At 37.1% G+C, this 12,045-nt stretch overlaps 1 protein-coding gene across 1 annotated transcript in view; it reads right to left on the bottom strand.

The window, feature by feature from the left end:
- LOC148951409 (uncharacterized) overlaps positions 1-11,674 on the bottom strand; it is a 55,434-nt gene extending 43,760 nt beyond the window's left edge. The window contains exons 1-2 of the mRNA XM_089091092.1: positions 11,428-11,674; positions 4,836-5,006 (exon numbers count right to left, since the gene is read on the bottom strand). Coding sequence (XP_088947218.1) covers positions 4,836-5,006; positions 11,428-11,674 — 418 coding nt within the window. The remainder of the gene's footprint in view (positions 1-4,835; positions 5,007-11,427) is intronic.
- Positions 11,675-12,045: the final 371 nt, after the last annotated feature.

Below are 12,045 nucleotides of genomic sequence, written 5' to 3' on the forward strand. Positions count from 1 at the left end.
ATATTATTTATAAATTACAGTCCCGCTCCTTGAACAACAAAGAAAATGACTTTTCCCTTGTTTTAGCACTGATGCGTCTCCCGTTTGTTTTCTTCTTTCTCTAGCAGGGCTTGGGGGTAACAAGAACATCATAGAGAGATGTATAATAGCTCATTCAAAAGGAAATTAAATTTGCTAGTGCCCTTTGTAAGTGACCAAAAAGATTGGAGGGCAACCAGCCCCCTCCCTACAGGCCCCCTCCTCCCAAAGTCCCCCAATCACAATTTTGAGATAGCCATTTTGTTCAAAATAGTTTAAAGGTAAAAAAAAAAGAAAATTGATAGCCTTAGTCTATGCCCTCTTGAAAGAAAAATTACTGGTACTTATGTATTATACCAAACACATTCAAGAATTGCAATTAGGTTAATCATAATGAAATATGCAAAATACATGATGAAAATGTAATACTTTAGTTTATATAATAATATAATTTGGGCTATATATTTGCACATTAAGGGGGGGGGGGTAAAATAAATCTCAAAAAGGGGTTAAAAACCTAACTCAACTTAATCTTAACCCACCCCCTAATTTGGGGGGAGCCTAACTTATAGCCTAAAATATAGAGCCTAAATTATACAAGTCCAATGCATTCTGTCGCCCGTCATCTATCTTTGTGGCTATGAAACCGGTTTGCTCAGATTGTACATTCAGCAAACTTCTCAACTGTCTGGTATCATGGTTGCAGCGACAGCTGCAAACAAGTAAAGAGTGAACCACAGCCCATAGTAACTAAAAGTTAAAAAACACGTTTTGAAAAAAAATGCCAAATACAATTTCCAAATGGCACTAAAAACGGCACTTTTTGTGCCATGTCTTAAGTGGAAAAGCCGAGGCTATTGGGCTAGCAGAACTTATAAGAGCTATTTTTAATGGCTCTTTTGAAAGCTATTGCTCATATCAACGTGCTTTTTTTTTTATCAATTCTACAATAAGTAAGTGTGATATAGCACTGAAAACTACACTTTTGGTGCCACTTCATAAGTAGAAAAGCTCTGAAGTACAAAACAGGTACTTTTGTGATAGTTATGTTCCAGAACCCTTAAATGGAGGTACAAGAACCCTTCCCGCACCCTCCCCCTCCCAACCTCCTTAGTTAGTTTCATAAATCGTCTGCTCACTAGTAAGCTACTGAGATTACTACACCATCGTAAATAGATGTTCAATGGCTCAATTATTAGCTATTACTTATATTTACAAGATTGTTACAAATTCTACCATTTATTAGATTTCACAGATTTCAACATGAACTAGTTTCTTGGGAGAACTTACAATGAATGTTTTTTCCGCATGGTTGAAGCATTAGCTGTAACCTAGTGAAGAGCGAACCACAGCCTATAGTGACTAAAGTTTAAAAAACTTTATAACGATCGTTTTTTTTTTTTTGTTTTTTTTTCCAGGCCTAACAGGTTACCAGAGCATAATATAGAGATGCTTAAGAGCTCATTCAAAAGCTGTTTCTCATGTGTAAGTGGTTTATATAAATTCCACCATCAACAAGTGCCATATGGCAAAAAAAGGGCACTTTTTATGCCATTTCTAAAGAGGTAGGGGCAGCGGGCAACACTTTCGTAGATAGATTTTTAATAGCTCATATAAAAAATATTGCTCATATTTACGTTCTTCCTTCAAATTCAACCATCTGCAAGTTTCAAATGGTACTAAAAACGGCACTTTTTGTGCCATGTCTCAAGTGGAAAAGCTGGGGCTAGTGGACTACCAGAACTTCTTAGAATGATGTTTTATGGCTCATTTCAAACTTTTTGCTCATATCTACGTGTTTTTATCAATTCTACAATTTGTAAGTGAGATATAGCACTGAAAACGACACTTTTGGTGCCACTTCTTAAGTGGAAAATCTTGAAAGTATAAAACGGTATAATTGTAATAATTATGATCCAAAACCCTTAACTGGAGGTTTGTAAGAACATCTCCCGCATGTTCCTCCTCCAGCCCCCCTTAATAAGCTACACAATTAGAGTCATAAAAACACCAGTATATTGAATTAGATTATTAGAGGCGTGGTTCGGTTAGCATAGCACTGGACTTCAATTAGATAATCATGCGTAATATTCCTCCTTGGACTTTTTTTTTAATCATGGTACTTTCAATACTTTTTAGATAATCCACTATTTTTACAAATGAGTAGTAATAGTGGTAAAGGTCCTACCAGTGATTGCGTAATTTACGTGTTACCTCTCGCCTGAGGCATGAATATACAGTGTAGTTTAACCGGTACATTGGGTTGCCAGGGCCAGTCATCTATTACTATGAACCCTACATGGCTTGGCAGACAGTTTTTCTAATGTGACACTCATTTTTTTGTGTGTCAATCGGTTAAAGAAAGGTGGTGGTTACTCAATATGATAACTTGATTAGTCACTTTTTTAAAAAAAACTTGGCAAGCTATAGTGTACTCAAGCAAATACCTTATATAATGTCCATAAACTGCATTCCGATTTTCGTATAATACACAAGTAACATTTAAAAAGTATTGTCAATTTAAAATAGGAACTTATGTTCCCTTCGTTCCCCCATTTCTGAGGGGCAGGGGATGGTAGGAGAGGGGGAGGGGAAGTCAATTTTGGAGATTTCTGATAATAAGTACCATTCATTGCGATCGTAGCTCTATGTTGGATCGTTTTAAATACTTCAGCTTAGGGTTCACTTGCACGAGGGTTCAGATGCATGGGAATTCAGTTACAATGGAACCCACACAAAAACAATGGGGCACACACAAAAGCCAAATGAATGACATTGCGAGTTGACCTAGCTTTACCTCTCCGATGTGGTCGGTATAATACAAATCTGGGGAGGGGAGAATGGGGGTAACTATTTAGTTTTAAAAATGCTAGGAGGACTTGGAGTTTTCTGGGCAGGGTGAAAAATGGTACCTATTCAATATCCTGGTAAACATTATACCTCATTATTTTATTCTAACTTAACTTCTAGGAATAGGACTTCATTCCATCGGCTAAATCAGTTTATTCATCTATAACGGTGAACAAAAAGACTATTAATTCTCCGTATTCTTCTGATCATGCGCCCATTCATCCTTCTCTCTTCTTCTTCTGATCACGCGCCCATTCCTCCTTCTGACTCGGGGTCAGTTGACGTCTCAGCATTCGGTAAAAATTGCATATTCCACTCCTTCTCCACACCTCATAATATCCATCATGAGTAATATAGTGTGAGTCATCGATCTTAGGTTCCTGATCTAGACATGAAAATTAAAAGGCTTAAAATATATGGAATTTGTATTTGTATAAGCTGTAATGGGCAAAAATTATTACTTCACGATCGATCGATCTTATATACATAAAGATAATGTATTAAAAAGATCGTCAATCAAGAATGGGTCTACAGGCTAAACAGTTCATGATAAAAAAAAAGATAGTTTCATTTTTTAAGGTTAATTTAGGTACTTCTGGCTATCTTGGAAAGGGGTTACTTACTTACTTTACTTATGTCTCCTGCCGGGCGCTGCTCGGCGTAGAGAGTGACGTCTGCCTCCTCCATCCACTTCGGTCCATGGCAAGCGTTTGCACATCGCTCAACCTGATATTTGCCATCGCCAGGAACTCGGACAGGCTGTCAGACCATCGTTTCTTCGGTCGGCCGCGAGGTCGCTTCCAACCGGCTTTGACAGGGTCGAAGTCATGGATCGTTTTCGCAGGTATGTGTGGAGGCATTCGAAGTAGGTTCCACAGGAGTGGGTCCACAGGCTAAACAGTTCATGATAAAAAAAAGGTAGTTTCATTTTCTAAGGTTATTTTTATTGTTCTTTTTTTTCATATCCCCTTTTTATGTTGTTTTTTAAACAATTGTTAATGTATATATTATTTATTTTTTTCAGTTTTACCAGTTTTTATCTTTTTAACTAGTTACCATTTTGCAGATTTTAATATAACTGACAAAGGAATCATATAGCATTCCGATATTTATTTATTTTTTTTTGCAAAGACTGAAGTTTGTTTCTAAACTATTAAATTTTTATCCCATTTATTTTTATTTCATTAGCTTTAACCGAACTTTACTTCTTGTATGGTTTACAGCTAATGGAACAGTACCGTAGAATTTTACTAAACTTTTTTTTTTATTTATAAAAATGTACTATCTTAAAAATTTTGGGGGACATAAGACACATATCAAATGATATTAACATTTTGATTACTAAATATCAGTATATGTATATTAAACTGACAATGCACATTCACTTGTATTTTTCAGTAGAGTGCAAATTTTGTTCTGGTCTTGGGAAGGCATAGAGGTTTCGCGCCCAACTTATGTTAATTCCTCAGTCCCTCTCTCTCTCTCTTCACCTCTTAATCTATCCCTGCCTCTCTTTCACTCTTTCTGCCTCACTCTCTACAATTCCCTCTGGTTCTTTCTTGCTTTATCATTTTTTCTATATCCCTGTTTCTGTTTTGAATAGCACCGTCAGAACAAGCTTTAAGAAAAAGAAGCTTAAAGCGTGCTTTAAAAAAAAGTTTTATTCGTTATATAAATAACCACATCAAAAAAAATATGAGAAAGATCAAGAGTATTCCCCAGAAAGATGGGGGCAGGTACAAGACAAAAAAGGGAAAACAAAAAAGAACTGAAACAATCATTTTATTCTTTCTTAACATCCCCAAAGGTCTTCAGAATATGTCACTAAGCTTCACTCAGATGAAATTTGTCCTTCCGCGTCTTTTAAAAAAACTCTTTAAAAGACAGTGAGCTCGTTGGTTATAAATGTAATAGGGTAAAACTTGCCCTTCAAACATTGAAAAAACATAATATTTTTGTTCACTAACAATAGAGCTCGGTGTAAGGAGGCGGCAACACTTCTTCCACACAATCTTCATATTCTGGTGGATTGTCCATATGAACAACATTTTTTGGGATTATTAGAATTGTGTTTGAGCGACGGTTCTCCTCCTGTTCTCTGCTTATTGGCTGCCTGATATTATTGGCATTACGAGGATCTGACGGTGAAAATATAGATTGACGCTCTTCAAAAACTCTCCAAATTCATCTTCAAAACTTCTTTCAAACACCAACTTCGAAAACTTAGCCATCAAAAAAATTAGCCATACACAAAGAATGACGAGAAATGAGAAAAAAGCGAGCCAACCACCGCCAAAAACACAGGCAACGGGCAAAAAAATTGCCAGAGCATATAAGAATAAAAATAATATAAGGTGTCCTGTCCCCAAATATGTCCTGAATCTCATCCTGAAAATATATCGTCTATGTCATATTTCAATTAGATATAAATAAACGAACAAGAACTAAGCGTAAAAAATCAAGGTTTTCCAAAGGAAAGTAAAGAATCAAGTCAAAACTAAAAATGATCAAGTTATCCTATGTGCTGTCCAACAAAACTGTTAATAGTTTTGAAGTTCGACTAAAATTTTCCTGAAAGCATGTAAGAAAGTAACATACGTTGCCAGTCGGTGATTGCAAGTTTTATATTTGCTGATTGTTTTTATATTCAATAAAAATAAATTTTTGGCAGAAAATGGTAGAAAATGACTCTTTGTTGGGGCGTGATAACATTTATTTCTGATTAAGGGCACAAGATATTGCGAAATACGAATGGGTTCTCTTTCAATATTCTACGACCACTAGTTTTGTGCAGTCATCCCCCGGGAAAAAAAAACGTGGGAGAAAATGGAGACATGCTACTTTGCAAGAAAGTAAATTTTCTTGTTGTTCAGGTGGGGGACTTTAAGTATCCACCCTAGGATTTTCTTCAGCGATGATTTAAATGATATACCCCTCATTTTGAACCGCTACCAAATTTGATGGGTGCTAAGCTCTTTTTCGAAATCCCAGGAGATAGTATTTTCATTTTAACAAATGGATTGTAAGATCGCCCAGGAAACACACAACATAACCCCCCCCCCCCCCCCCAAAAAAAAAAAACAACAACAATAAAATGAAAAAAAATTAGAGAGATGGAAAATTTTGCAATTCATTTTTAAAAGGCTAAACGAGTGGGCACCTTCGACCTGACTCATACATCCTGTTCCATACAATCTGACTCGCCACTACAGGATTGAAATCTAACCTAACAGATGGAGTAAAATCAATTTGAACATAATCCTTGTTACCAAGATGATAAATAATTTAGTTTGAAGTGAAAGACAGCCAAAGGCTAAAGGACTCTAGATGATGTGCAGGAGTCTCGGCCCTTTAGGAGAGCTGATTTATACTTCCTCTGCTTCTGTTCTCAGGGTCCTCTTTCACTGCTTAAACCAGTCTATGCCTTCCTAAGGCCAGAATATAAATTGCACCTTACTGAAAAAAAAAATACAAATGAATGTGCATTGTCAGTTTAATATACATATACTTATAATTAGTAATCAAAATCTTAATATTGTTTGATTTATTAAAGTTATACAAGTAAAAATATTTATATTTTTTTCAGTTAAGTGCAAATTATGTTCTGGCCTTGGGCAGGCATAGGGGGTTTGAGCCCAACTTATGTTGATTTCTGCTCGTTTTGAGTTTGACTCGGTTATTTATTGTAATTTCTGTTCGTTTTGGGTTTCATTTATTTTTCGATGCTGATTTGTGGTAGTTTCACGCTTGGTAGATTATTTGATTTTATTTTTGCTCATTTTTTGTTTAACGGAGTTCTTTACTTTTCTTTGAAAACTTATTCTGTGGTAAAAGTTTTTTTAATTAATTTCTGTTCGTTTTATATTGACATAGTCTTTTCAGAGAAAAAGAAATCAATACTTTAAATCTTTTCGTTTTTTTTTAAGAATTTATAGTTTGGCCTGCTATTTGTATGCTGAAGAAAACGTTTCCGCAATTTTTAACAACATACACCCTCTTAAAAATCTGGACACAAATAGTAGTGTTTAATTTAGTTTCATACCTCCTCTATGTGACCTGAAATGGAAAACTTGATACCATTTGCAAAACATTTTTTTTACTTACTTTGATAGCTTGGATACACTTACACTATTCTGATTTAGTTAAATTTTAAGAGCAAAAGCAGTCCCAAAAGTTTGAACATAATGTCCTCAGTCGTTCTTGGGATACTGCTTAGGTGCTTTATTGATTGGAAGTGTTTGGGGGAATGATGGGCGTAGGGGGGGGGGGCTAGTTGCCCTACAATCACTTTCGACTTAAAAATGGCACTAGCCACTCCAATTTCTAATCAATTGAGCCCTTTTCGAAGTTTCTACGACAACGCCTTCTATAAAAACCTTATATGCCCCCAGGTCATAACTTAAAACCCTTGCCCTGAGGTTTGTGGAGGAGTGTCCTCCTCAAAAACATATTTTCTATCTGGAAATCAACTACGCTGAACCAAATGGCTATTTCAAAATTTTGATTCGATGTGTTTGGGGGAATGATGGGCGTAGGAAGAGGTGGGGGGCTAGTTGCCCTACAATCAATTTCGACTTTTAAAAGGGGCACTAGAACTCTCAATTTCCAATTGAATGAGCCGCTTTTGAAGTTTCTACGACGACCCCTTCCACATGAAGTGCCCTGCTCAAAAGAAAGAAATAATACATAGTACATTGTGCCAACATTGTTCTTATATATCCTCAGGGCATAACTTAAAACCCTTGCCCTGAGGGTTGCGGGGGAGTGTCCTCCTCAAAAACATATTTTCTATCTAGAAATCAACTACGTTGAACAAAATGACTATCTCACAATTTTGATTGCATTTGTTTGGGGGAAAGATGGGCGTGAGGGGGGGGGGGGCTAATTGCCCTCCAATCACTTTTGATTATTAAAAAGGGCACTAGAACTCTCAATTTCAAATCGAATGAGCCCCTTTTGAAGTTTCTACGACGACCCCTTCCATATGAAGTGCCCTGCACTAAAGGAAAAAAATAATACATAGTACATTGTGCCAACGTTGTTCTTATATGCCCTCAAGGCATAACTTGAAACCCTTGCCCCGAGGGTTGTGGGGCAGTGTCCTCCTCAAAAATATATTTTCTATCTGGAAATCAACTACGCTGAAAAAATAGCTATCTCAAAATTTTTATTGGATGTGTTTGGGGGAACGATGGGCATGGGGGGGCTAGTTGCCCTCCAATAACTTTCGACTATTAAAAAGGGCACTAGAACTCTCAATTTCCAATCGAATGAACCCCTTTTGAAGTTTCTACGACGACCACTTCTATATAAAGTGCCCAGCTCTAAAGGAAAAAAATAATTAATAGCACATTGTGCCAACATCGTCCTTATATGCCCTCAGGACATAACTTAAAACCCTTGCCCCATGGGTTGTGGGGGAGTGTCCTCCTCAAAAACTTTCTATCTGGAAATCAACTATGCTGAACAAATTAGCTATTTCAAAGTTTTGATTGGATTTGTCTGGGGAAATGATGGGCATGGGGGGCTCATTTCCAATCAAATGAGCCCTTTCTGAAGTTTATACGAGCATTCCTTCCATAAGAACCATATATGCCACAGGATATAACTTACAACGCCTGCCACGGGGCAATGAGGGGTTGTGTCGACACCTAAGTTTTGTTAACTAACTTTTGGACTATTTTTAACAAAATGACTATCTCAAAATTTTTATAGGATGCATTTGAGGAAAAATGGGCGTGAGGTGGGAGGGCTAGTTGCCAATCTCTTTTGACTCTTAAAAACTGAACTAAAACTTTTAATTTCAAATCAAATGAGCACTGTCTAAAGTTTTTACGAGTATCCCTGCCATAAAAACCCTATATTCCCCCAGGGCGTAGCTTACAACCTCTGCCCTAGGGTCTTGGGGGGTTGTGTCGACCCCGGAGTTTCCGTTATATGATCTTTGAACAATTTTAAAAAAATGGCTATCTCAAATTTTTATCGGATGGTTTTGAGGAAAAAAAAGGTGTGGATGGGGGGGGGGGGTTAGTTGCCCTCCTATCTCCTTTGACTCTTAGAAAGTGAACTAGAACTTTAAATTTCCAATCGAATGAGTCATCTTTGAAGTTTATACGAGCATCCCTTCCATAAGACCCATATATGTCCCCTGGGAATAATTCACAACGCCTGCCCCGGGCTTCTATTCAGCGCTAGTTCAAACTGATTCTTAGACCTTGGTTAGAGTTGAGTCCAACAGGGCTTGATTTAAATGGGGGTTGATTATATTGGAATTGGGCTAAACGGGGGTTCAGTTGAACATGGGATCAGTTTATTGGGGCTCAGTCGCCCCAATAAACAGGGTTCAGTTATAACACATCAGTTATAGTTACAAGTAGTCACAGTCTCAATCTTAAGTAGTCACAGTAGTAGTAGTATTGGCCCTAAAACTTTCAAGTTGATACCCTCAGTCATTCTTGAGGTATTATAGATGCACCTTTTTGATAACCTGGATGCTCATAATAATTTCGATTTAGCTCAAAATTCCCCTCAAACTTCCTGAAGTTTAATCTCAATACCTTTAGCCTTTTTGGAGACACCCACGATCAAATACCCCCCCCCCACCTTTCCCAATGACAAATCCTGCATGTAAACAAAGGGCAAATTACATAATTTAAAATCCTTGTCCCAGAAGCAGTGGGGGAATGGCACCTCAGGAGGTCTAGTTATTAGACTTCTTGATTATATCAAACATAACGGCTTTCCCATCAGTATTGACGAAGGGCTGACGGGAAAGACCGAATCCATGTGGAGGGTTACTGTGTTTGAACCCTTCTCCCGAAATTTGTGTCTCACTCTTAAAAAAGTATTAAAAATGCATATAAACAAATTATTAAGCTTTTTATAATATTTTCTGCAAATATCCCCCCCCCACACACACCGAACAAAAATCCTGGATACGGCTTTTGAGAGGGGTGGTGGTGGCTTGTTACCCTGCGATAACTCTCAACAACCCTTTTAACATGCCATGGTAGTTTTAACTTCATATCCTCCAGGAAATTCAACTTTGGTGGACAGCTTTAGATAAGTCGACTAGTCTTACTTTGTATAGAGATATATAGCGGATTTATGGACAGGAGACATATTTGAAGCTGAGATTACCTAGTAAGTATATGAAAACGTGGATTCAGCTTCGAGCCAATTGTTTACCAATACAAGGAAAAGAAGTTTGGAAAAATAGAGAAGGTCCGGAAACGCAGCGTACTTGTCTAAAATGTGGTGAGAATGATTTTGGGCTGGGTCATTTCCTCCTGCGATGCCGGCGGCTTTCTCATATAAGGGGGGAGGTTTTGAAAGAGGGTAATGATTGGCTACTTCGGGGGATTTTGAGTTCGGATTCACCACAAACGGTAGTAGGTGTGGTGAATTTTGCATTGAAGGGTATGAGTGTTGATTAAGAGGATAGTGATTTTAGTATGTATTCATTTTATTTATCCTTTTTCTTTTTTTGTTTTGTATATGGCTGTAAAAAAGCTTTAATAATACATTATTATTATTATCCTCAGTAGTTCCTTAGCTACTGCTGATTAGCCCTTTTGACAACCAGTATGTGAAAGTGTATCTGATTTGGTTAAACATCTCCACACATTTTTGTTCACCTTAATACTATAAGCCTTTTTGGAGCCTTGATACCGAGGGGTTAACAACTGGGCATTTTGAGGGACACATGTAGGCATGAGGCAAGGAGGCATGCCTCCGGAGGCATATTCCAAAGGGTGCAATATGTAAATATATACAGCTTGCCTGTTATTCGGTATCTGTCGAATATTTCAGCACCTTCAAAAATGATCTTTTAAAACTTGGAAAAAATCATTTACGGGTTTATTTGGCAAGGAAAAGAACCCAGTCTTAAAGAAAAAAAATATTCTCAAATATTTCATTTTTAACTATTACGCATAGGCTGGATAGAATAACCCCTAGAGAGAATGACCATTCTTTCTTGTCCCGAGAAAGAATAACCCCTAAGGCTACCGAAGTTTTATAATCAGGAAAAGAGACAGAGAAAAAACTACATTTCTCTCTCAGTCCCTCTCTCTTCACCTCTTAATCTATCCCTGCCTCTCTTTCACTCTTTCTGCCTCACTCTCTACAATTCCCTCTGGTTCTTTCTTGCTTTATCATTTTTTCTATATCCCTGTTTCTGTTTTGAATAGCACCGTCAGAACAAGCTTTAAGAAAAAGAAGCTTAAAGCGTGCTTTAAAAAAAAAAGTTTTATTCGTTATATAAATAACCACATCAAAAAAAATATGAGAAAGATCAAGAGTATTCCCCAGAAAGATGGGGGCAGGTACAAGACAAAAAAGGGAAAACAAAAAAGAACTGAAACAATCATTTTATTCTTTCTTAACATCCCCAAAGGTCTTCGGAACATGTCACTAAGCTTCACTCAGATGAAATTTGTCCTTCCTCGTCTTTTTAAAAAAACTCTTTAAAAGACAGTGAGCTCGTTGGTTATAAATGTAACAGGGTAAAACTTGCCCTTCAAACATTGAAAAAACATAATATTTTTGTTCACTAACAATAGAGCTCGGCGTAAGGAGGCGGCAACACTTCTTCCACACAATTTTCATATTCTGGTGGATTGTCCATGTGAACAACATTTTTTGGAATTATTAGAATTGTGTTTGAGCGACGGTTCTCCTCTTGTTCTCTGCTTATTGGCTGCCTGATATTATTAGCATTACGAGGATCTGACGGTGAAAATATAGATTGACGCTCTTCAAAAACTCTGCCAAATTCATCTGTCAACTTCGAAAACTTAGCCATCAAAAAAATTAGCCATACACAAAGAATGACGAGAAATGAGAAAAAAGCGAGCCAACCACCGCCAAAAACACAGGCAACGGGCAAAAAAATTGCCAGAGCATATAAGAATAGCAATGTCCTGAAGCTCATCCTGAAAATATATCGTCTATGTCATATTTCAGATATAAATAAACGAATAAGAACTAAGCGTAAAAAATCAAGGTTTTCCAAAGGAAAGTAAAGAACCAAGTCAAAACTAAAAATGATCAAGTTATCCCATGTGCTGTCCAACAAAACTGTTAATAGATTTGAAGTTCGACTAAAATTTTCCTGAAAGCATGTAAGAAAGTGACATACGTTGCCAGTCGGTGATTGCAAGTTTTATATTTGCT

Source organism: Artemia sp. Qi Xiang Cuo, chromosome 6 (assembly GCF_049724085.1).
Source record: "Artemia sp. Qi Xiang Cuo chromosome 6, ASM4972408v1, whole genome shotgun sequence".
NCBI lineage: Eukaryota > Metazoa > Arthropoda > Branchiopoda > Anostraca > Artemiidae > Artemia > Artemia sp. Qi Xiang Cuo.